Raw genomic sequence first — 26,640 nt, 5'->3', positions numbered from 1 at the left:
TGCTTGATCCTTAAGTGCGTGGAATGGCATCACTTTCCCAATTCGAATGTGACTGAAATGAAAAAACACAACTAAAACAAAAGGCCACTCAACATGCACAGGACAGTCTTACTTTAATTTAAGTAAGATTTATTTATCTTTTTAATTCTTATTCTCTTCTTTCATCTTCGCTTTTCTGTATTGATTTCCCAATCATAACGGAAATGATACTGAAGACAGACAACACATGCTTACGAGTTTGGATTTTATTTAGTCCACTTTTAAAATGTACATTTTCTGTTGAGATTCGTTAAAAAAGAAAGCGTCATCAGCTTAGCAGTCCATATCACAGAAAGACTGCAATAAGGAAAGAGTGAAGAAGAATGAAGATGACTTAGTAGGCACATTTTTAAAATGATACATGTTAATCTAACTGATGGGGGAAAAAATATGTACAGCAATGATTTTATCTTGTGGTAGCACATGCTTGGGACTTTTGAGTGAGTTCACAAGGTAGTAAAGCACAGATGTATGCAGACAAAGACTCTATAAAAGATGTATCAAGTTGACTACACAAGGCAGTCAATTTCCCAAAACTGTATGCCAGTTCAATTTGAAATAAATTAAATCTAAGACGAGAGAGAAACAAGGAACATAAATGAACTTGTGAAACTAATTGACCCGCGCTTGTCAAACTAAGCATTTTTACAGACATTAGTAAATGTTCCTCCATACGAATCAAGAATACTGAGCTAAAAGTGGACACGATATCCACCTGGTGAAATAACTTGAGAAATAAATAAAAAATGGATAGTTGTTTTAGTATGCATTCATAAAGAGTACCTGATTTTCTCTCTCTCTAGCCTTAGTTTGTTACCTTTGCATAACTTATAGAAAACCTGTCATGTTCTTTTAAAAACTCACAGTAATTCATTCATTAATCACAAGTCCTGATACCACCAAAGACAGGCACAGGATTCTACCCTGCAGAATCCACATACCTTCGAGTCAAACACACTGGATATTCCATTTATATAAATGACACTTTTCCTGTTTATATACATAACACTTTTGTACAGTCTTTGCACTTCCATTATAACAGATTGAAGCATCTCCACATTAATGGAAATCAAATCATGTTCAGTGGATTAAACCTTGAGTAAATCCAAAGCTTAAATTTGAGCACTTTGTTACATGTAAAATGAACGAGTTCAACTGCCTTTGCACTGAAAGAAAAAAAGTAATAAAATGATGAAATTCTGTCGTACTGGGTTATATTCGGAATCGGATTTGAAGTTAGCCTTAGACACAGATCAGTTTCAGCCATTACTTAGCGATGAAATTGTAAAAACTGACCTATGAAGAGTGCCCATGGAAACTTCAACCCGCTCAAACAGGAGAAACTGAAACATCAACACTGTTGGCTAGCTATGCTAACTAGTAGCGTTGCACCGACAAAGTACTGTGACCATGTTATCAAGTGATTTCACTCCAAAACAACATCAAACAGCATTGTAATTTAAGGAAATGTTAACTCCGGGTCAGCCCACAAGCCACTGAAAGGTGAATGACAGAACAAAAACATCTAATCATATAGGAGGCAGTGAATGGTCAAAGTTTGTGAGACTGTTTAAGTCAAACCCAGGTGACATGTCCCGTCTTTCCACCTGCTTTCATACTGCATACAGCTTATTCCTGGCTTACACCGCTTCCGACAACTGTACACACTGTGCTGTCCTAGGCCTGACAGCAGTGTAAACTAAAGGCAGTTGAGTGGCTAGGGAGCTCCACTTGCCCCTACACACTAAGGATCTAGCGGAGGTGGAACTTGACAGCTGGCCTAAACACAAACCAGAGCCTACACTAGTGTTAAAGACCCAGTGGTTTGGGGGTTTGGAGGGACAACAGGGTCACTTGGGTCCTTTAGAAGGGGTGTCTGTCTCTGTGGATTGACGGCCATCGTTCCAGGCCTCCCGGGTGCTCTTAAGGGCCTGTGTCCGTTGCTGGTCCACAACCACGTAGTCAACACGCTCATCTGATGCGGCCATGCCCGTTCCATTGCTTTTCATCTAAAGAACGGTAAAACAGGAAAGGTCAGTCTTGAAATTCCTTTAAACTAACTTCCTCCAATTTTGAACATGCGCCTCAGGATTCCTACCTTTCTAGGTGGGGTAGACTTGCCGGGGTCAAGATCCAAATCCAGGTACTCCACCTGTTTGTCTCCCTTCGGCTTCACCATAGGGCTGCTCCCACCATCCGCAGTCAAGGGTGCAACAAGCTTCATGTTCTACATAAGCCAGGAAAGGTTGCTTTTATTGACAGAAGACTGAGGCGGTGTCACAGTAAAACAAATATTTTATAAACATATTTCATATTTTATTCCAATTTATTTATTTAAGCATTGTCACAATAACCAACATGTTTGCTATGATTGTAAGAGATTTGACTGATATTTTACTTACTGGTATGTAAATTGGTAGTCAAAAATGGAGCAAGTAGTGAATTCTAGCACTATTTAGATGAAGTAGATCATAGTTTCATTTTAAGAATAGATTTGTTTAAATCAATGAACATCTTTTAATCTAGCTTGTGCCATTTCTGACAGGCACCCGAGTGGAAAGGTTTGTTCGCTGAAGCATAGATGCACCATTTGACTGATACAGCCAACAGAGATGGGCACCACTACCCAACATGCCAAAACTGCTGTTGCTTCAATGCTGTCCAATGAAAAACAAATAACTTTGCAAAGCAACTCTGATGTTTAGATATTTTCATTTGAATTCTGAAAAGGCTTTAATACTTTAAAATATAAAAAAACTAGAGTTTATATTATGTTATTGTTTAATTTATGGTTCTTTCCATATTTTTATATTGAATAAAGAAGCACTTCAGTGACATTACTTTGTGTTTTCCTTTCTTTTTTGTTGTCTTAACATTAAGGATAAAGAGCATTTGCATTTGAAAAACTGAAAATTCTGGTATTGTGACAATACTGAGGTACATGTTGGACCTATAGGTATTGTTAATTTCTAACTACAAGTGAGGTGAAGTTATTAGAACGAGGGTGGTGACAAAACTAGGAAATACTAATTGTAAGGAAGGTGATGGTATATAAATCACTGCAAACTGTGTATCCAAGCCACAGTTTCTAGCTGGTGTTGGGAGTAATAACAGCCCAGCAAATAATGCACTATGCACTTGCTGAAATTCTGATCTAATGATAACATCTGAAACTGGTAACCTGGTGTTCTGACAGGGCAGGCCATGCATGTCTAACCTGGCAACCCTGCTCACCTCCTCTATGGTGTCATGTTCCTCCACCTCCCTCTTTACAGGGGTGATGGGAACTGTGCAGTAGAAGGACTCCTCTCTACACAGAGTGAGAAGGAAGTAGTGACAAAGGGGGGAAAAAAAGAAGAGCAGATGGTCAAGAACAAAATGCAAGAAAAAAAGGAAATGGACGAAGCCAGAGTCTAGCGAAGCCAGAGAAATTAGGAACTAGGGAGAAAGAAATGAACATGAGTGATGAAAGAACAGGAAGTCAGCAGACAATATCAAAGCAAAAGCAAAACAGATTGTTACAGCAAGAAAAATAGCAAAATGGAACATGATACCCAAACTATAAGACAAAGAAGAAATATTAACTAGTATTTGTATGCATTTGTGCCTATACCTGCAGACATTACCGAATGACTAACATATACCTGAACTTGATTCCATTTCAACTGCCCAAATAAGAAATGGATCTTTTGAACTACAGTAAGGGTATTGATCTGACTAAACAATTTTGTGAAGAAGACAATACCTGAAATGCAAAAGAACAAAAAAAAGGATAATAATAAGAGAATAAAGAAAGCAGAGCAGCAGGACAAGAGGAAGCTGCAAAGAAAAGAGCTGAAGGGGCGAGGAGTCCCTCTGCAGTAACCAGTCATTTGTCCACACTAATACACTATATGCCTTAGAGAGGGGAGCAAGAACTTGAAATTGTATTTCTAATTCTTTCTGTACAACAATTGAAGCTTAACATTCTAGGCTGCATGGTGTACCCTGAAAACTTTGTATGCATCACACAAACTCACTCCTATATTCATTGTGCAGCTGTAGATTTCATATATAATAATGATGTGAAATTGTTTCAACAAACCATAAAAAAATAGATTAACTTAAGTATTGTGATTCTTTCTTTTTGTGACATTTTTTACATTTACGTTTGAATCCAGAATATAGTGTCTTGTTAATTATTATTAATTGATTTTAAAATTTGAATTTCTTACGGTACAAGCTCGATGAGTTTTTCCATTTACCACTTTCATACAGTACAGCAATAATGCTGCTGAAATAAAACTGACTGACTGACTGATATACAGTCTCTGAAGTGTATGATTCATTCGTGGTCTAGTGTTAAAAAAGCAAACAAAAATTGCAATAAATGGAAAAATCGAATTGCAGTATTGTAGAATCGCAATACTTAAGAATTGCAATACGTATCGAATCAGCACCCAAGTATAGTTATGAATTGGGAGATAAGCATATCGTCCCAGCCCTACAAAAAAAACCACATATCACAATAAAAATATAATCAAACATTTAACACATTTCTTCTGTAGCTTTGATTATCTGTGATTTGAGAAGTAGTAATCATGCAACTTCTTATATCAGAGGACAGTTGTGTGTTACATACTGGTTCATCTGTGGACATATTAGAGTCCATGGCTACATAATGCTCATCACAGTCCTCGGAGTCAGTGCTGGAGGCCGTACTATGCACTGACGGGGATCTCGCTGGCATTGGAAACCTAGAGAGACTGAGCAGCATTCACAATGTTTACACACTGACTTCCAGGCAAGTACAGTCTCTGCTGAGCACAAAATATCATACAGACATAACAGCCACAGCAATAAACCACTGCAGCCAGAAGAGTCCCTGCAGCACAAAGCACAGAAATAGACCTCATCCCAGATAAACCAACAAACTACATTCAGTATAATGTAGCTGTGAGGCATATCCCAGACCAGTTTGTATGAGCAGTGCTACTTTGGTCACAAAATGACTACAGTAATGCATGAAGTGTTAGTGTCTATTTCTTTAGTTATAGTATGCACTATAAAAGGGAATGTTCACACTAAATAACATTTTTCCTACAAAAAAAGTATTTTGTGTAGGTAATATATTTTGTTAGCATGTAGGACAATGCATGCAGTTTCCTTAAAAACTTCAGGTGCTTTAATCACCTGGATCAAGTGCAGCAATTTATTTTTATTGTCCCGTGTCTAGTGCTCCTCTAAAAAAACTTTTCCAAATAAGAAGTGGGGCACAGTGCCTCTCCTGAGACAGCTTCCCCCACTTGGCTTCAAACTAAAAACAGAGTCAATAGGAAAGCGGAGTAGTGTGAACATACCCTTAGTTATTAGCAAAATGTTGAATTATGACAAGTTGTGCGGAACATTTCAGATACTTACTCCCGAGCGAATGACCGTGTCACAGGCGAGCGGACAGGCGTACAGGGCTCCTCCCATTCTGGCAGCGGTTTGATCTCCAGTGGAGCGGGTCTTCCTGAAGCAAGGTACACATACCAGTCAGTTACACACTTCAGCTACATGTATGTAAGGCTGACAAAGGTCAATAGCAATAAAAAGTTGTGTGCAATGTAACGGCTAACATGTTATAAGAGCCTCATGACAACATGACAGTTGGACTAAAATATTTAAGCCGTAAACTACATATTTTATGAAGTAGCCAGCCACTGCCAGTACATACTGTATGTACAAAAGCAGTGGATATGGTCATTTATGTGAGCTTCTCTTTCATTAGATGATATCACTGTTTAATTTCCTCCTGAAGAGCTATCTCCTACTTTCCAGTGCCATGTGAGTGTTTTTCTCTCTGTGCTGTGGCTGCTACATCTGCTTGTGTGTTTTAGATGCACAATATGTGAAACTGCAAACAAAAACATAAAGAGAGATGTTTGGGAAGAGAAATGTTAGTAAGTTATGTGGTTGACTGCATGTGAGTAGTCGCCTCAGAGTGAGGGGATATTTAGGTAAAGTAGTATTAACAGTTTATTTTAAAACCCATGTTGTGACTGTATCAAGTGCAATCCATCATGTATGAAGTGCACACTCACCCCTCTCCTGCTGGGATTTAAAATAATTAAATGCAACAGCTCCGACACCCATGGTATATATTTAAACCTATTTGGGTAGCTCTGAATGTATTAAGATACAGTTTAATTGATTCTGCTTTGCACACAGTTAATCTCTTAAAGAACACACAGGTCAGGGAAACAAGAGCAATCCCACAGTAGTCTACTTAGGACATGCAAAGAGTCAAGATGAAGTAGAATGGTCATAGAATGGAAACTTTTCAGATACACAATGGCAGTTCAGTGTGGAGTACCTACCCTTGCGTCGTCCCCTCGGGAATTCACCTACGGTTTGAGAGTCGGTTCGCTCTAAACAGACACCTTTTGCTCTTATTATTTTAGGACTCTGACCTGATTGGTGAAAGAAGACTTTGCTCATTATGAAATTTTTGGTGATCACAACACTTAAACCCTGCCGTAACAACTGCCCTGCCATGCAAAGCAAAAGGACGAGACTTTTACACCCTCACGTACACCCAATCACCTATTTGTGCAGCACAGTTATCAAGAGGATGATTGTCATGACAACAACAGACCCATACTGCCCAACATGCACCTCACTCCATGCACCACGGCTTCCCACACAAAGACTGACATCACAGCTGTGCATGCACGATGAGCTGTGTTTAAGCACTAAGTACAGTGAGGAATCATTTTGTGAACAGCACATTATAAGTCTGCAGAACAGAGTAACTTACTGACAAGGCACATACTGTAGCTCCTTTTACATTAACACTAATTGCAACATTTTTCTACAGTGCTGACAAGAGCAAAAATCTAAACGTGCCACAATCTCAAAGTAAGGTAATTAATTTCAGCAGAATCACATATCACAGTGTTAATAAAGTAAAAGCCATTTGCTGGCTTTGACCACAGATGTCAAAGCCTTCATGGCACACGGCTGAGACGACCAAAGCAGACAGAGAAGATGAACATAGCTGGTAGTGAGTTGAATTAGTCCACAGTACAGAGGAATTTTGCATGGCTCATGGTGAATAACGAAATGAATTACATCCAAGGGAAAATCAAAAGGAGCATGGGATGTTTAACTTTTAATCCACACTTTCTACTTAAAACAGGGTTTAAAGAAATAAATATCTCACATCAGTGCTTCTCAGTTACTCACTATTGTTTACTTTTCTTGAGTTTCAGTCTAAATATCATATTTAATATAACACATGATATGTAATATTCAAGAACATCTGCTAAAAAGACTTTTGATCATATTTCTACTACAAAATGCAACTGCAAGCAGCTTAAATCCAAAATCCAAGTAACCAAGCAGACAAAATTTTGTGCTAGGTGCAGTGGGATTCTATGATAAAAATCTTTATTTGTAGAGCACCTTTAATATTGTGACAGAGTGCTTTACATAAAATTAAAATGCATCAACAAGATGAGCCTTTGCAGATGGTTTAACACTATCCACAAAACAGCTATCCTAGAGATGATGCAGTTGTGTCTCTTAGCTCTCCAATAAAACAAACAAACAAAAAAAAATGGTAAAGACAGTCAATAAGATGCTGTGATGAATAGTGCTAGAAGTAAAGTTAACACAGAAAAGGGAAAGAATGCCTCTGAAAGAATGAGAAAACTACAAAGGGGCATTACTTAATACTTATTTACACAATAATTATACATTTTAAAGGCTGATTTACTATACCATTGTAAATTGTGAACTATTTATACATACATAATTTAGGAGATATGAGTACTCTGCTGATGTGCCCCCTGTGAGTTTTCAACACAGTGCGTGCGTGCGTGCGTGTGTGTGTGTGTGTGTGTGTGTGTGTGTGTGTGTGTGTGTGTGTGTGTGTGTGTGTGTGTGTGTGTGTAGCCTGATGATTTGGAGTAACAAAAATGTTTTTATAACTTTTAGTCACGGTAATCCAGAGATGATGCATGCCAAATCTGGAGATGCTCAAAGGTCAACAAAAAAATGACCACAAGTCGTGCATGGGAGGATTCCCCACTGGGAAATGTAAAACTCCATAACATGTCCTATTTTCTTCAGCGACAATAACAGCCCTGGCTTTTGGTTTGCCTACATGATGACTCCCTGCCATCCTTCAATTCTCTTTCTCTCTTTGCCCAGATTGTAATTCCCTTGCTATTAGGTCTTTCATCAAAGAGCTCCATTCAGATGAAGGGAACAAAGGGGATGGAGGTGACCACTCCGGGGCTTCGGTCACTCCATGGCACAGGGACCAACCCCCTCCAAAATGGTCTACAGGGCCTCTTGAGCTCGGGACAAAAGTGCTTTTGACAAGGAGCTTACTGTGTTGCGTGTAAGAGGATGAAGCAGGCACTAAACTAATTCATAAAGAGGTGAAATAAGTTGGTCAAGGACAGGTGCGGAGGAAGACACCAGACAAACCAAAGGAGACAAACTGACAGAAAACATTTTTCCACATTTATAATAGCAACTAAAGTGTGAAGAAGAAACACACTGCTCTAGAAATTGTTGGAAATGATGGAATTAAGTACAGATGGCTTAACAACCATGAGCCAGCAATGTGAGAGCAGCAGCTGAATGTGAGACAAAGTGTGGTAAGTGGTTGCATTAGTACTGAGCATACTGAAGGAAGTTAAGTGCAACAATAAACTTCAACACATATCGACCCCACGGCAAGAACTTGACAAACCGACAGAATATTTATGAACCAACTCACAGCTACACATGCATGCAAACCCACTGCCTTCTCACCTTTGCGATCAGGTTTAAGATTTCGGTCCACAGGTGGGGGCTGGCATTCACTGAGCATCGGCCTGCGAGGAGGGGTCTTGGGACTGAAGCGGAAGCCCATGTGTGCGGGCGGGGGTACCTGCTTTCCCAGGGAGGAGAACTCCATGGTGCTTGGGGTCATGGGCACATAGTTCGGTTCGTGCATCGGCTCTGGCAAACTGCCTGAGTGATGGTGTGATGGGGAGTTGGCACTCATGGGTACGTAGTTCTGGTCTACCTCTTCTGTGGACTGGCTACCCACTGGCATCATTCCTTTGTTTTTCTGAGGGTGATGAGGGATACATATACAGTATGTTCACAAACAAATGACAGAGATGGCTCTAAACTCAGGTCACATGGGAACAGTAGTGATGTTCAACAATAACTTTACTAAATAATTGGTGCATAAAACTCCATTAGCAGACAAAACACTGGGAAGTCATTTGTGTACACATTGTTTTGTTTTTTTTAGATTTTTTTTGACAATAGCACAGAGAAAATTGTGAAAGGCTATGGCAACAGCAAATCAATTTAGGATGAACTCAACATACACTTTTCTGGGTGGGTTTTTGATACTAGCCAGCATACATTACACCGCCAAGAAATTAAGAAATTGCAGTAATGTGATATGATAATGGGAATGGGAATGATAAAGACTAATCTGAATTGTTAATGGTGATGTGCGTAGCCTAACCAGGGACAGGGGTCGCAAATGAGCTTTAGCTACAGACTCTATATGCATCACACTTGTCCCAAGTTATTGTAACATGTTACAATACCTTGGGACAATAATTGGGATAATAATTGTAAGCTAATCAAGCTAACAGACACAGACATGATCAACGAATGTCAATACAAAACATGATAACAGTAGCCAACTGCTACCAATGTTTAATTCAACATCTTTGTATAAATCTAGCAGTGAAATAAGGCAGTGCTACAGTATGTCCTTGTATCTCTCTTATGCTATATGCCTACAATAAACATTGCTGCAGTAGCCTGGGGATTAACAGTAACCAATTTAGCCAATGAATAATTTAATTGTTCCGTCTCAGAAGAGACTGTAGCCACTGTTTTGACATTTTATGTACATGCAATATTGTGCTTGTGCACAAATGCTAAAAGTAGTAGTAGTAGTAATATTTTTTGAAAAGGGAAATGGGGCGCATGTTCTTCTTTGGAAGTATACCATTTCCTGGCATGATTCTGGACAAAAAAGAACATTTAGAAATGACTAAGAAACACTACTTGTAGCTGGCTTGTTTATGTAGCAGTGTAGTATACTTTTAAATAAAGAAAAACAGAATACCATACTATACGGTACGTAGATGGCTTTCCCTGCCTCTCTAGGATTTTTTCTCTCTACTCCATGATACTACTCTACGTCACAGGGCAGAGAAAGGAATGGAGCATTTTCAATGAGCACTGAGTATTCTGGGAGCAGCTGAGAAAAGTAGACAAAATGCTTTCTTATATTCCCAATGTGTGTGTTTCTATTACCACTGCAAATAATCAAGACTGTCAAAACAGGAAAGTCATCCACCTCTTGTGAGCTTATAAACCAGTGAACCTTGGGAGCGACACTTACAAAGTAGCTGTTGAAGCTTTCATTGAAGTCAAATGAGCAGCTCTTTTCAGAAGGGAATGATCTAGGAATATCATAGCAGTCCTGGGATCCAAAATCTGCAAAACACAAATAACATTACCAAATATACACTTAATTGCAATATACATAAACTGCAACTTTAGGGGGTTAGACATTTAACACTCAATGAGTTTATCAGTAAATGAAGAGCACCACATATAATATTAGCCAACTACACTTCCCATATGAAAGCTATATGTGAAATTTCAAGCCCATTTATGCCTTAGCACAATCCCAACAATACATACAATAGAGGCCTTATTAAAAAACTGTATGCGTTTTCATGATTCTGTAAATAATATTTTATTCACTAGGACAGAGCTCAGCAGCTACAGTATATGTAAGGGCTCTACTGTGTAGCACAAATTTGTTTTTTGCATTCTCATTAGGCACTGATGCAGTCACTAATGCATTTCACTTACGGCCACAAGCACCACATCAGTGCTAGGAAAAGCTTGTAAGGCAAATGAGCGTGTCAGCTGAGGAACATTAAGTGGGGAAGACCATGAGAAGTTCTTTGAAATACTGTAACTGGCCAATAATTAGCTGGGCTGTTCATTTTGTTTCCCCTAACACATCAAAGGATGTTGTTCTATAAAAGGTAACACTTTATTATTATTAGATGTGCTTTATTTTCTAATTTTACTCAGCTGTTACTATAAAACGCATCTCTTGTCTATTCACAAGATCAGGCTCTGATTTGTCACAGTGGAAGTGATGATGGTGAACTGAAATTGATGGATAGACAATACAATATTTTGAACATCACGTTTGTCTAGTGTTGTCAGATTTAGAGGATAGCACCATATGTACATTAAAGAAGGCTATGCCGATAACTAGTCAGATATAGCAGTGATGCAACAGAATGCATGTATTTGTCCACAAGTGGGGGGACATACAAAGATGATTGTTAATGTACCTTGCATGCTTTTGGAAATACTGCACAAATCATTGTAAAGACCTTAAAAACATCTGCAGAAAACTGTGTGCTCTGTGTTCAAGTCTAATAAGCTTTTGACACTCTGAATGGATTGTGAACTGAACAGATGAGTAAAGGTGAAAATAGGGATTGCAGCTTGTCTTTTATCATCCATCAAAAGAAGTGAAAAGGGTTCCCGAATGCCCGCATAAAAGCTGTTCAAAAGCCTTACAAGGCTGTTTATAACGTGTTTAGTGAAAAATATCACTTTACATGAAGGTCAAAATTGTGTAGAGGAAAGGGGCTTTGTGAATGTGTGTCCTACTAACCATTATATTTAGATTTTAGATCTAATGATCTTCCAAGATCATAAAGCATACTACTTCCATAACCATTCCCATTGCATAGGAAATCTCTCCTCCAACAAAAACAGAAGAAGAAGAAAAAAAACCCCTCTTCCTGACACAAACCTTTGCGGAGGCGTGAACAGTCCACAGTGCCAATAGTGTTGCTGCGTAAAGCCTTATTCCCAGCACTGGTAGGCACACAGTAGTTTCCGTCTGTCTCAGATGCTGAGCGAGGCACATGATAAGTGTCCGTAGGTGAACGCTCAGCAGGGGGTGGTGGCGGTCCTGAGGTGGAACTGAGAGAAGGCTTGGGTGGTCTGGGAGGGGGGACTACATCTCCTCCCCCCTCTGAGCCTCCTACCCCTGTTGACGACGACAAAGTGCGGGGCACCTGGTATGTACAGTTTGCGCCAGGTGTAGGTGGGATATCGTAACTGATGGAAAGGTTGCGCATCTGTGTCTCCATTGAGGGCTTCCGTGACGGCGTGTTAAAGACATAGAGCTCAGAGCCATCCCCGTTGTCTGGATGGGCCAAAGGAGAGGAGGCCGACTTTGGGAGTAGAACAGTGTCCTGTGAGTAGCTGCGAGGGAGGTGGTAAAGGCTGCCGTCGGTTGAGAGCGAGGCACCACGTGATGGAGGCGAGTCGTAGATGGAAGAGGCGGAGGCAGGGGCCGGGTGCTGTGGGAAGAAGCCATTGTGCGAGGTGTGTTTAGCTGAGGAGGTGGAGGATGTGGGCGTGCGGTGAGAGGGGAGGTTGTCATTCAGGTCTGTCTCTGAAGAGATAGACTTGGAACACTCAGCATGGGCTCTACGAAGACAATACATATATACACCAGATTACTGATTTAGGAAAACTAAGAAATCAACTCAGTCATTGTAAGTATTCACGGCATTGTCTGCAAGGCATAGTTAGTAACCTAAACCTAAAGCAGACATCTCGTATCACTAGTCTTTGGCACTTCTTGCTACATTAGCATCCATTTTTGGGTCAAGTGAAGGACTGAGGTACTCAATAGATCAGGCAAGGACAAAATCAATTTAGTGTTAGGTAAAGTACAACTCAGTCTGTTGTGATCTACAAGTTAGTCTGCGAGATAGTTGCTTAGGATTCAAGCACTCAAACTCAAATCAGGACCAATAACCATCTTTAGAAGCAATGTAAATACAACACAGTGTATAAAGTGTTGGCATTTCTGTTTTTTTCAATTCATGTGTAGCACTCCACACAAGCAGGCAGTTCCAGCTGAATGGCTGGCCACTCACAGACAAGCCTGAGGAGGAAGAGTCCTGCTCTCACACTCCTCCAGGAGCAAATACTCCTGGTCTCCCTCCAATAGAGAGTGAAGCTGCACTGAGCTACACACCACACAGCAGAGACAAGGACGAGAGTGGCAGTACAGATGAAATGTACAAAAAGAAATGCGCACAGAGAGAAGCTTATATCACAGTATAACACTCATAATGCACAGGGACTACAGACTCAAACACACAGTATAAGCTTATCTTGCCCCAAACAAACTCACCTGTTGGGTTCAGGCTTTTTGCTCTCACAGTTGACCAGCCACAGGTAATCCTGGGGCTCCTCTGAACTGGACTGAGACTCCAGGTGTCGCACATTGACCGGCTGGTATGGAGGGGGCACACTGGACAGCACTGCTGCTGGACCAACAATATTACCCAGTGCTGGGTGTGGGGGGGTGTCCACCACCAGGCCTCTGATGGCTGACTGGTGAGCAGCTTTTGCTGCCTCTGGAGGAGAGAAACAAGAAGGCTAGGGTTATCTCCTCTCAAGACTGTTTATGTTATGCATTACCTCCTGTATTCTATCAAACCATGTGTACCTCAAAGCACTAAATATATTGCAGGGTTTTTTCCACTAACAACAGAAGAAATAAATACACTTTTATTTATGGAATAAAGCCTTAATATTCAGGGAAAACATGCAGGGGTGCCATTTTTCAAAACATAGGTAAAAATATTATGCATTAGCTAGATTATTATTTATAATGTAGTCTAGTGACTACATTGACCACAAAAGATAAGCCATCAAGATCTGTCAGACTCAGCTCAACTGATATCAGTGAATGCCTGGTCAGGCTTACATATTGTACAGTGGATTTGGGGTAATTAATCAGGGGAGCATAAAGCACACATTAGATTATCACCAGCCAGACATTCACTTTGCATAAAGCATCAGGTTGATGTTGGTTTGAAGATAGACATTCACCAGCTGTGGGAAAGCATCAGTTCCTTTATTCAATTCATTATTCCAGTGGACATTTTGGACCTCTTCCTTTTTTGGATATATACTGATTTACTACATTTTTACTGCTCCTATAAGCATACTGTTTTAGCATAACATTTCTAACCAACTTTTTGTGAACATATGACTCCTCCTGAACCCCCAGTCATCCAAGGAAGTTAGGAACTGCTCCTAATGTGGACTTTTAAAACCCATTGAGACACTGCAGGAGATGTGGGTGACCAATGATATTCAGCACAAAGTAAACAGTAAGCTGTTTCTGCTAATGTCAACCCTAGCAGAGTAAACCTGCACCCAAGCTGTTTCCTAGCAACCCAATTCCAATGTAACAGTCTAACAAGCATCTCTGACTGACAATCAACTTTAGGTCTTTATAATGTCCGAAGAGCAGCTGATGTGTGTAGGCTCACTCTGAAGAAACAACAACTTGAGGATGGATCTCAGACATCCCTTTGTATTAGCTCACCATTCGCTGTTTATTAAACTCAACCCTAAATGAAAGCTGGTAGCCTGCAGCTAAAACACCAGATGCCCCTTCTTAACAGATCCAATGAGCCATAATAAACTATAACCTCACTTCTTACTTGGGTGGATTTCCTGGGGGAAATAAAACCTTTTCACTTCCTTTAAACTGCCCACCTTGTGGGGAAGGGCATGATGAATATGTGTGACAAGTTCCCAAAATAACACATGCACTGACAGCTAATATCAAGTTGAAGCACGCTGCTGTAGCCATTCACATGAATTAATATTTTCATCCTTCTTTTCATGTCCAACACATACACAAGTGAAACCCACTTAAAAGCTTACAAGTGTTTGCCGTCAGAAACCCACACACTCCTTCTCAGACAGCATTTCCTCAAGGTCTCTGCTTTGTCACACTGAGTTTTCAAATATTAGAGTCCTTTTGAAACCCTTCTGCTCGAGCTGATTGTTACACTGCACTAAGAGCCAAGATGGATGATGCGTATGCCTGATGAAATGGATCTATGTTTTCATTCCACATCTTTCTACTTTTTTTCTACTTTTTCACAGCTCTCTTCCCACTCTCTTCTATAACTGACATGGTTTTATCTCATACAAGGTCCCTTCTTTCTCTTCTTTTAAAAGTACATTTCTCTCATGATAGCGCCTGATTTACTCCGCTCTCCTCCTCTTCTATCTTCTTCCCTTTTCCCTCACTTGTTTGTTGAAGCTTTAAGTGCTGATTCACACAGGAAAAGGGAAAATCCCCTCTGCTCATACTCTCTGCAATCTGTACCTCCTACACCGTCTCTCAGAGCCTTCGTTCCCCAGCCCTCCTAATGTTCCCCTCCTCTAGTATCTGCCCAGTCATGAAGCACTCTAGCGTGGCCACACACGACAGAAGAGAGTGGGAGTTGGGTCTCACATGCAGAGAAGTGCAAGCAAGTGCAAAAACGAGAGCCAGGGACTTTCTTTTGCAATACAAACTCTGAGAAAGGATATCTGCAATGATATTTGTCTTTAGACCCAGATTCTCCTTGAATGGGCTTACGGTTTGTTTGCACATCACGGTTTTAATAGCCAGTTCCAATGATTCTGAAGAAGAGGTGCCATGAATGTTGTTATCAGGGTTGCCCTGCAACGCTAGCTATGTAACAGAGGTGTAGGCAAAGTCACAATACTGTGGAGAGGACGGCCTTGGAGCAGCATAATCAGTGACTCACTTGCCAGGTTTGAGAAGCACATTCTTCTAAAAGAAACGAAGTGGCGCGATACGTCAGACAGTGAATTAAAGCAACTTCAATGCCAATTCTCATCACGCTAAAATGCTGACACATTTAGTTAAGGAGAGGGAGAAACTATGAAAGACTGAGATGCAAATAGCAAAGCTAGAAATTGGGCTCAAAGACGGAGAGGCAGGGAGGAAAACAAGAGTATGCAAACGAGAGAGAACGAGAACCAGATAAGAGGGAAAGAATGAAAGAGAGGCAGTGAGACAGATAGGCAACACAATGCTTTGATTATCCAGTACTGGGGAACAAGGGTAACATGAGCCTCAACACAACACATGGATCAACACATGGATCATTAGACCTCAGCTGAGAACTATGCTGAATAGAGGCCTTCTGGCACATTCAGCTGGTTCACCTAACTCCCTCAGAGAGAAGGAGGAAGATATCTGAGAGGCCAATCAAATATACAGTTACTAGCTTGTGAGCTAATGTTGTGTTTTTCAATTCTGGCAATATATTTGCTCACTGCAGGTGATGGAGTGCACTCTGATTTAAAGCTGCTACACAGGAATTCAGCTTTTCCTTTATTGAGTAAATACATTATAGATAGATGTGGTCGAGGGGTGTGGAAAATAATGTAGACTTGGACGATTCTGAATTGATTGACAAATGTCAATAATCGATTATCTAGAGGTTAATTGTTAATGTAATGTTGACGAAAAAGGCGAGACTCGGAAAAGCAGCTTCCGGACTGTCGCTGTGCACATAGCAGAGACGTGTTCTCCCTGTTCAGCAAAGACAGGCAGTTGTTAAATGAAAGACTGTCGCTACTAAACTTTATACACACATGTAAATACCCTAGATGAGACAAAAAAGGGAACAGATATATTTAGGCAGCGTGAACATGGTGTGGCTGGAACATTGTAAAGTGCGTAGTTCAACCCCTATCTGACTCTATACTAATAACAGCAGCATCAGAAATGAAAATAGCAGAGGTCAGTAATAATGCTGTGATAATGTATTAATGCTATGTAAGGTTAGCTACGCTTATATGAAGTAACATTAAATATCTGCATTTCATTACTACCTACTTAGCTGATATTATTAATATATATATATATATATATATATATATATATATATATATATATATTTTGCTTTAAAAGTACCAAGTAGTCACACAGTGAGAAAAATACGCATCATAGTGGTAATGAGGTGCCTAGAAATTACATCATGGTACACCGTGATGCACCGTGATGCATGCACACAATAGTTTGTGAATAGGAATTTCTACTACATAGTGCTGGTAACTATGATAGTGACTAAATGTAAAATACTTCAACTTTTACAGTATATCTAAGAGTGTATCGGGGGAATTATCAGTGGACAGATGTCTCTTATAATCAGATCACCTCCCAAGTGCAAATATCTTAATGACTTTGTTGTGGCTGTAAACTGTCTTTCAACTGATGTTACTAATATTTAAAATTTTAACAATACATTAGTCAACAACAAAATGATATTTCTGGTCCCAATCTAGCTAGAGTGCCACAGACTTCAGCCTTAGAGACAATGGTAGCTGAGTAAAGGTTTTTCAAGCAGTTTATCTTTTCAGATATATTCCACCCCTTCTACCACTACTAGTCAGCTTGATTCAGGTTCTATAGAGAAATATCCATTCAACTAGAAGCAATTAAAAGCAGATTTCCTGAGATATCTGAACAAATGGCACAAAATGTCAAATGCAGGGTATGTGAGTGAAAACCTTTCCCTTTGTGTAAACCCAACCTGATCAGATAAAACTGGTCTGTGCCTTAGAGTGATGCGTATCAAACTATTAAACGCCAATCCTTACCGTCATCAGTGGGGTTAAAACCACAGATGTCGCAGATGCAGCGAACCCACTTATTCATCTCCTCTTCGGTGTCAGCCACCAGGTAGAAGACGCGGTCAATGGTCTTGATGTCGAATATGAAGCTGTGCTCCAAGTCCTTCTTGTTAAAAGTCAGCCCAGCGTCCACCTGAAGGGCCAACAAACAAGTCTTAGTTTAATATGGCCTCCATCATGGACAAATAGATTACTTATTTTTATTTACAGTGAGCCACAAGGAAAATGGCATGAGTAGATAAGTAGGAGAGCTGAAAATTAACCTGCAACTATTCTGATAAGTGAATTATCATTTAGATAATTTTCAAGTAAAAGGGCAAAAAAAATCCTTAGTTCCAGTTCCTGAATTATAAGAATTTACTTAAACTCTTTGCATTATATGATAGCAAACTGAATATCATTTTGAACTGCTGGCCTGAAAAGCATTTTCACTATTTTCTGACATTTTATTCACCAAACAATTAAAGAGGAAATAATCATTAGATGCAGCCCTACTAAGTAGCTTTTAATGAAAAGTTGTGTTATCAAGCGGGAAGCTTCCGGTCTGAGACGTGAATCCAGTGCGGAAGCCCTTCTATTGAACGGCCAGCAGGGGGCGACTCTTCTGGTTGCAAAAAGAAGTCTGGTTCCATTAGAAATAATGGTAAAATGACCCTACTTCTCACCGGATTTATTATCTCAGTAAACACTTTCCTAATGAGTTTATGGTCTCAATCGCTAGTTTCATGTCTTCTTCAATACAACATGATGTTCATTTAAATTGTGGTCCCATTTAGATAAAAATAGACCATAAAGCAAAGTATGCTTCAGGGCGGGATTATCTGTGATTGAGAAATCGTTACCATGGCAACCTGTCAATCAGGCTAGAGTGACTCGTACCCACGGCACTGTGTAAAGTTAACCAGCACCGTTGAAAAAGCTTATTAGGAGTTGGCTGTTTTCTCTGGTGAGTACATTTAGTTTAAAGACTGTTGTTCGCTAGACAAAGTTGTCAGCCCTGTTAAGATGACAGTTAACGTGAATTACAGATGCACCTAGCTAAGCAAGCTAGCTAGCTCCACACACAGCTGTTAGCTCCACCGTCTCGTCCAAATATGGTCACGGACGGTGCCGCTGGTTGCAGAAACTCAACATGGTGGCGCCCTATCGGCCAAACCCGAGGCTTAAAAACGGCAGTCCACAAACCAACGGGTGACGTCACGATGACTTTTTCCACTTCTTATATACAGTCTATGGTTATCATTCATCACTACAAACACCCCAAATGTAAAAGCATGATTACATGAGGGGCATAAAGTGTGATTTGTTAAAATTGGACTTATTCAGGAATTAATCCTATGTAATCACCATGTAGAATCATGGAACTGGGTTCTCTTATGCAGGCTGGTAGTAATGAGGAACCATACCTGCTCACACAAGTTGAGATCAATCACGCGGATGGGCTTCTTGGCATGGTCATTCTTGTAGTACTCCAACACGTCTGGGTCGCCTGTCAGACGGCCACTGCGAAGAACAAACCACCGCTTCTTCCATGCCTGCAGGGTGAGAACAGAAATGAGGCCAAAGGTTATATGTGTGTTCTCACAATGACTTGCTCCATTCTCAACTGACCACAGGCTGGCCAGATGCTTTATTTTTCTAGTTTAGCCAATGTGTCCTAGCATAGCTTGCGTCTCTGTGTGCATTCTACACCAGCTGCACTGCCCTCACTGCAGAATACTCTGGAGCCAGAGGGAAGAGGCCCGCAACCAGAAATATGTGTCTGGGATAACCAGGACAAAAGCCACATAGTTTGGTCTAGCACCCTGATTGGGGTGAATAGTCAAATCTACAAAAAGAAACAGGCAATTAGGTATTTTCTTTCAAATGGTATTTGTTGTCTGTGAGAAAAAGGCACCACAAAGCAGACAGAGGAGTTTAAATTCAGGCAGAGAAAAAAAAAAAGAGAGCAGATGAGATTTATGACTTATGATTCAGTGTACATATATAAAAGGACAATTTTGTACATCAAGTACATTAATGAGATAGACAATAAGAGACCACTTGCATCCCTTTTTATCTGGGACAATTTAATATATAAATAATAGATTGAGGCTGTGTTGAAGAAATGCCCTCCTGCACCACTGTATCCCCTGTGCCACTGTAATTCAACAAATCTATTTTACTGTCCAAACATACAACTTCAGAACTTGTTTACATATCATGCATAGCAGACATCGGTGCAAGTGAAAAGTCTCTTCAGGCCTTAAAAATAAATACAAAGGAAGCAAGAAGCAGAATCACTTTGGCACTAACACTGTGCTGTTTCTAGATTGTATTTTATCACCTCATGGTGTTTGTAGTTTTATTTAGAGAACACATCCAGCAGTGATTCATTTAAATGCAGACTCAAGAAGGTCATGAACTCTTGATTTTGCAGAGTCATGGCAGTGAGACTGAATGCTTTGTTTTAGGGCTCAAAATAGGCTCTTCACAAAATACTAGACAGACTTGCAAATGTAAACCAGTCTTAGCAATGGCTGGATTTAACATAACATAAGGACTTTCTCTGAAAGAGATTCACTTCCTTTTATTGCTTAAGCTAGGACAAGTATGCATGGGAATACTGTAGTACCAAATACCAGGAACTTTCCCAGTGCTGTCTGAAATGTGAATTCGAAATTATAGACACAACCCGGTAGACAAACAACCACCACTGAGATCAGACGGATCAGGAAACATACCAACAGAGTGTAAAGAATGCAAACTTAACGCTTTGTTGTTGTTGTTGTTGTTGTTGTTGTTGTTGTTGTTGTTGTTGTTGTTGGGTAAGACTTTGACCGTATTAACAATGCTGTGGCCTTGGGTCTTTTCATCCCTTAGCTGTTTTTCCATCTACAGGGTGTCCTTTGTTAGTGGGCCAAGTCCCGGACTGAGACAGCATGAAGAGCATCAGACCTTTCCCTCCACAAACAGAATGAAGAAACAAGCAGACATTCAAAGCCCCTAAATTTTAAACTACAGGCACACGGACATGCATGGATCTCATGGACAAGAACCTTAAAACATGGAATAGCAGACACTCTTACATACAAAAATAAAATACTATTTATATCCCACACTGACATATTGTGCTCACACATGCAGCACATGTTTCACACACTGTAGTTCAAAGGACGTCATTATATAATCACCAGCACACCCACATAGACCAAATGAGGCTTAAACCTATTAAACCTCCATCCTTTGAGGCTGGCCCATTTAAATACCAAATCTAACCGTAAAAGCTAAATGTTGCGAATGTGCAAAAACAACACTGATGTGTCGGCGTTGTGCTGGTCGGAGACAAAGATGGTGGGTGTGGAGTGGGAACCTCTCTCTCTGGCACATGACAAAGCAATCTTAGGTCAAGTTACCCTGCCGAGAACAGAAGGACCAAGAGCTTAGGTTACAGTGAGGCCAGGCCTGCCCAGGGTGAGAGTGTTGACAACTGACTAAGTTGTACATGCTCAAGACAGAGGCAAGTGAGACCTGTTTAACAAACCAGCTTAACATTCAGTAGTAGGAGTATCCAAAGAAGGTTAATGTCAAGGGCAACTGGAATTGGTTGAAGATACTAGAAGATGTTTCGTCCCTCATCTGAGAGACTTCAATCTAGTTCTATCTAGAGATAATTTTAAAATTCATGAGAAAACAACAGGTCAATCTAGTTCTATCTAGAGATAAAATCTCCCAGTTTCTGTACCATTAAAAATCAAACTGCTCCATAAACAGCCCTTGATTACACTGATACCCAGAGATCATAAAAACGTGCCTCTAAACAATAGAAAGAAGGTTGTATGAAAAACACTCTGAATCTAGTAAATCCCAAAAATGAATTACCTCAAGTATTTAAAATCACAACAATTACCTAAAAAGGAAGCAATTATCATGGGGAGTACTACAAATAAAAGACAAATGTAGCAAACAAAAAAGTTCAAATAAATATATAAAACTAACAAAATATGTAATGGGCCAGAATTAGTACATCAGGGAAATAACAGGATATTTCAACAGCTGTGTATTCAGTGAAATGTATTCAACGTTAAATTATTTTTAATATTATGACTTAATCCAAAATCTTTAAAACTATGGAAACTAACAACTAAAATGTTGAAGATCAAAATCAAAATTGAAATCCCCGGGTGATAGGATGTTACAGTCACAGTTAAAAGCAGTGGTTTGCAATTCAAAGAGGAGCAGCCATGGAGAGAACTGTTCCTGCACTGCTACATGAACACGGTTACAGACAGTAGTAGTTCTGGGATGACAAGCTGTGGGATAGCTTTAGCATCTCTCCTCCATCTGTGGATTTTCACACAGCTTTCCTCATGCATAATTATACACACTTGCACGTTTTATACCACTGACTTGTACCATCCACACCAGACCTCTGCACAGAGTAAGAAACGGCATAAAAGAACGCTTTTCTTCCCTTATGGCCAGGCCAACACAGCTATATAGACATAGAGAGCTACTCTCGCCTGATGCAAGTGGATGTGTTTCAGTGACATGCATACGGACTTACTGCGTTTATATGCACACAAGGCATCAGGAAAGTGGGAGAAATCAGGTTAAGTCTGAGAACACATCTACATGCATTGCAATAACCTGGTTACTGTATAAATCATTTGAATGTGCAGCTGGTCAGTAATTCGATTTCTCCTCTACCTCCCACAATATTTTTGAACCATACGGGCTGATTTAAAGTGTATTAGTGATATGCAGCCTGACGTGTTCTTTCTCTTTTTTTGCAAGAGCATTTGGACTGACAGAACAGTGGGAAAACACTTGTAGTGAGACAACACAGATTTTTCCTAATGTGAGAATGTTCAGCTGAGGAAACTGACTTAGATAGACACATTTATTTTAGTATGTGTTTCACTTGTAGTTGGACTTAAGCTTTACTTAATGTTGGATACAACAATGCACTGGTGCAAGTTAACAATCCTCTTGCCTTTAATCCCTTTGTTTGCCCTCACAGCAATGCTTTTCCTGTGAGAAATTTTCACATGCATGCATACTCTTGTGCCAGACTTGTTGGAAACCTTCTTACATTGCCAAGGCGTCAGGTTTCTTCAGCAGAAATGTAACCATGTTAACCAGGTTTCTCTTGACTAGATTAAGTAAACTTGTTTACATGGCCTTATGAATGAATGGGCTGAAAGAAACACATCAACTGCACCAATTTCCACCAGAACTGTATTATTTTATTACAACCCAAAACATATGCCAACAGAATCAATCCACATATATCATATGAATTCTATACATCGGTACATACGTACAGTGAGGCAGATGGCCACCCACTGAGAGCCAGGATCTGCCTGGAGGTTTCTGCCTGTTAAAAGGGAGTTTTTCCTTACCACTGTCGCCAAGGGCTTGCTGAGGTGGGATTTTTGGGTTGCTGTAAATAATTTTACAAAGGGTATGGTCTAGACCAGCTCTATGTGAAAAGTGCCGTGAGATAAATTCTGTTATGATTTCGCACTATATAAATAAAACTGAACTGAATTAAGTGTGCGTAAACACGATGAATGGCAGAACCCAAAGCATACCAGGGTACTTTGAACCCAGTGCCACAAACACACACAGGAACAGTATGACCAAATGAACTTTGCCAAACACTGAGTGGCTCTCGACCATTACCTACCTCCTGTTAAGGCTCATGAAGAACATGATGGGGCATCTAGTCCTGCTTTTTGTTTTGTATATTCCATTGTAGCCAGTGTTGTCTTGAATTAATGGATAAATTCCAAATGGTCTGAGCCACATTGCAGTCCTTAATGACTGCAGGGTACATAGTCATACACATCCATTCCAGTCTTCCTTCAAACATCAACAGATTCTGAATCATTCAGCTCATTCAACAATCACAGAGCCCACTTCATCTTGTAGGAGTCTAGTGTTCAATGCCCGCGGGTTGGGAATGGGACAGCATGGGACGATACTGGACTGGGATGGGGATGGCTCCCCTAGCATGGCAGCTGTCCCCGCCAGCCACTCTCTATGCCCCTCCCACTTTTCTCAGAGTGTCCTAGTGTCTTCTGATTGGGTGAGACACAGGAAGAGACCCTCTATTCGCCTACCCAGGTCCTATAGCCTCTGGGGTCCAGACAGAGAGGGCATTGAGGGTCTGACTAAGACAATGACATGGGAAGAGAGGGTGGGAGGGTTGGAAGGAGATGCCAACTGAGTGGAGTCACGCTGCCGTCAGAGGCCTCCTGACCCAATATCATTGGAGCGTGGCAAAGGTGAGGGAGAGAACTAGGTAAAGAATGTAACGACGCAGAGAATACGCACAAAGATGCAGAGGTTTCAGAGAGAAAATAATGGAGAAAGGAGAAGTTAGAGAAGAGATTAGCTGCATCATCCAGCACCCACCTCTGCATCTACAGGACATTAGGGGTGGGCAATATGGCCAAAATGATGCAGTAATTGTTTTGTAAATTCAATTAAAATAACCATACCGTACCATACACTTCATCACTTTTGATTATTTTGTTCTTTTATTTAGATCTTCCACACAAACAAACTGTATTTCAATGTCACTCTCCTCCATGTTTTCTAATCACTCTCTTCTTCTGCGGTGGTTGGCAAACCTGCACTGAGGTGCGTTACCACCAACAACTGTCGCTCTCATGTCACGTGAGAATGCAGACCTGATTTGCTAGATATCCTGCCATAAATATATAGCATGGGTTTGTCAAGTTTTCTACTGGACAGTGGTTTTGTTAGACATGTTATCACTCTAAAGCTTCTGGTACTTTGGCAGTAAGTAAGCATGAGAAGAATCTGGAGCCAGTCACCCACTAGTAATGAACCACAACACAGTGTGTACTGTGAGGACATCTTACATTATACAGCTTTTCCCTTTTAAGGTTGGCCAGTCAGTCTTTGAGAATAGATGAGCACAAACAAACATTTCTTACAATCCAGAAGGCCCAGCTGTCCCATCACTTATTCCAAAACAACACGAATAAAGGAAATAAGCACCATCAAAATGTCTCTAAACGGAATAGGGAAATCTGCTTATCTACTTTCTTGACACAGGTTTGATGAGAAGTTGATATCACTCATGTCTCTACAGCCAGCAGCCAGCCAGGAAATGGTCCTGTACAAAACGCCTCTTAAATACTGTTGCAATGTGAGTGAGAATGAGTGTTGAACTATTCATTATAGACACTGACTGACATCAGTGCTTTCCATTCTTAGACAAATCTCATCTATTACAGCTCCACAGCTTTAGCAACATTTCAGTATCTTATTCGTGTTGCCAGTTATAAAGAATGAAATGAGCCATAGCAATCCCATATCAGTTTTTGGGAATCTCAAGCTTGCGACCATGCAATGACAAAATCCAGGAGAAGTAAGGAAAGGAATGACACAACATGACACTGCTGTGTGTTGATGAATGAAAGACATGGCAAGACTCCCAAATGCAGTAAGATATGAACAAAAAGTAGTGGAAATGAGCTCTATGTTTTAGCCTGCAGCAGCTAAAAATAAAAGTGTGGGGCTAAATCAGTCACCCATTACAACAGTTTGATCTAATATATTAGTCTAAATATGTTAAACTAGTTGCTTAAACATCCTGCCAACACCACTCAAGCTGCACCAACTCCAGTTTTACTGCGCTTAAAAGGCTAATTGTGCTTCATGGTTTAGATAACTTAATGTACCCTAAAAAGCCTTTAAGTGCACTAATTGCCAATGCGAATGTACCGTCATCACAGGCTGTTAGACTGCATACTTAAACTCATCCTCCATATCTCTAATGGTAAAGGATACTGAGGCAGGCATGTGGGTTTCTATATTCCTGCAGCAGCAGCATTTGGGACATTACACAAGACATGTACGGGTGTGCCATTTCTTTAACAGTGGCGATGTCATTTGTGTTTCAGCTGGTTCATGTATGCAAGTTGGTTTTAATGCAGGAACAAAATGTGTGCATTTCACATTAAATGCAATGGACCAAAGACCAATTGTAGGGAAGTTAAAAGGACACTAAATTGCCAACAATTGAGATTTGTAGTCTTAAGCTGATGATACACGGAGCAACTTTTAGAGCAATGGTGCTGGGCAACGTTACTGTCAATGGTAATGAGTAAAGATCACTACCGTAATCTCCTTCTCCAGCCACTCCGCCACCCTCCCCGCACCACCGCTATCCGTTCAAAACATATTCAGACTTGAACACAACTTGCCAGCAACATTGCTCAAAAAGTTGTCCCGTGTATCATCAGCTTTAGACTTACTCTCACTGTGAAACAGCAAAGGTGTAATGTTTTAAATATACTGCATAAGCAATTTCCCGCTCAACTCTCAGTAAAGTTATGTAGCCTATAATTTTAACTTAGTTAAATAGGCTACAGCTGTGTAGTGCACAGAAGCCGTTGCCCTGGTTACTATCCATAGAGCGCCTGCTGTTTACTCATGGAGCGCTGTCTCCCTGTCTGACCACTGGAGCAAAAAGCAACCCCGTGGGGCCAAGCGACCACGTTGTGATTTTAAAAACGTTCCTAAGACCAACATCTTCCCCAATACTAATCAACATGCAGTGTGTAGCTATCCACTTCACTATGGCATTTGATCGCTTGTCTTGCTTTTGTTTATCTACTTCTCCCACACGCTGCATCCAACGTAGTCTGCCGAAGCCTCCCTCCACTGCTTGTTTTGGTGGGTGATTTGCAGGCTGATCAACAGCACATAGCACTATCCGGCAGTGCCAACCATGATGTGCGTGTCAGTCAGGTAACCTTAAATGTCTTGGCCACGGACATTCAGCTTACTTTATAGTTACCAAGACATGCTGTTGTTGTGATGCTAGCTGTAGTAGCAGGAGAGTTGTGAGTGTCACTGTCTGGAGCTGCTTTGCAGCTCTGGGACCATCTCGTCCTCTCATGTTAGCTTTGTAGCAGCAAGTAGCGTCAGTTTGCTAATCCACAACCTAACATTAGTTACATTAATTGCTGTGTTGTTGTTCACTCTATCATGGTATTTGTCATGGTGTTG

General features: G+C 40.5%; 1 protein-coding gene across 3 annotated transcripts in view; it reads right to left on the bottom strand.

Moving 5' to 3' along the window:
* Positions 1–227: 227 nt before the first annotated feature.
* The window catches only part of gab1 (GRB2-associated binding protein 1), a 54,507-nt gene continuing 28,094 nt past the window's right edge, over positions 228–26,640 (bottom strand). For 2 of the 3 annotated variants that reach the window (XM_046046830.1, XM_046046832.1), the window contains 11 exons: positions 19,014–19,142; positions 17,575–17,740; positions 13,283–13,508; positions 11,882–12,567; positions 10,436–10,530; positions 8,830–9,130; positions 6,381–6,473; positions 5,440–5,533; positions 4,661–4,784; positions 2,138–2,266; positions 228–2,048 (listed from right to left, as the gene is read on the bottom strand). In XM_046046830.1, coding sequence (XP_045902786.1) covers positions 1,890–2,048; positions 2,138–2,266; positions 4,661–4,784; positions 5,440–5,533; positions 6,381–6,473; positions 8,830–9,130; positions 10,436–10,530; positions 11,882–12,567; positions 13,283–13,508; positions 17,575–17,740; positions 19,014–19,142 — 2,202 coding nt within the window. In that variant the 3' untranslated portion in view covers positions 228–1,889. The remainder of the gene's footprint in view (positions 2,049–2,137; positions 2,267–4,660; positions 4,785–5,439; positions 5,534–6,380; positions 6,474–8,829; positions 9,131–10,435; positions 10,531–11,881; positions 12,568–13,282; positions 13,509–17,574; positions 17,741–19,013; positions 19,143–26,640) is intronic. The other variant, XM_046046831.1, reaches the window with a different exon arrangement.

Source organism: Micropterus dolomieu, linkage group LG04 (assembly GCF_021292245.1).
Source record: "Micropterus dolomieu isolate WLL.071019.BEF.003 ecotype Adirondacks linkage group LG04, ASM2129224v1, whole genome shotgun sequence".
NCBI classification, from domain to species: Eukaryota; Metazoa; Chordata; class Actinopteri; order Centrarchiformes; family Centrarchidae; genus Micropterus; species Micropterus dolomieu.
The sequence above is the reverse complement of the archived record's forward strand: the minus strand, read 5'-3'. Positions and strand labels throughout refer to the sequence as shown.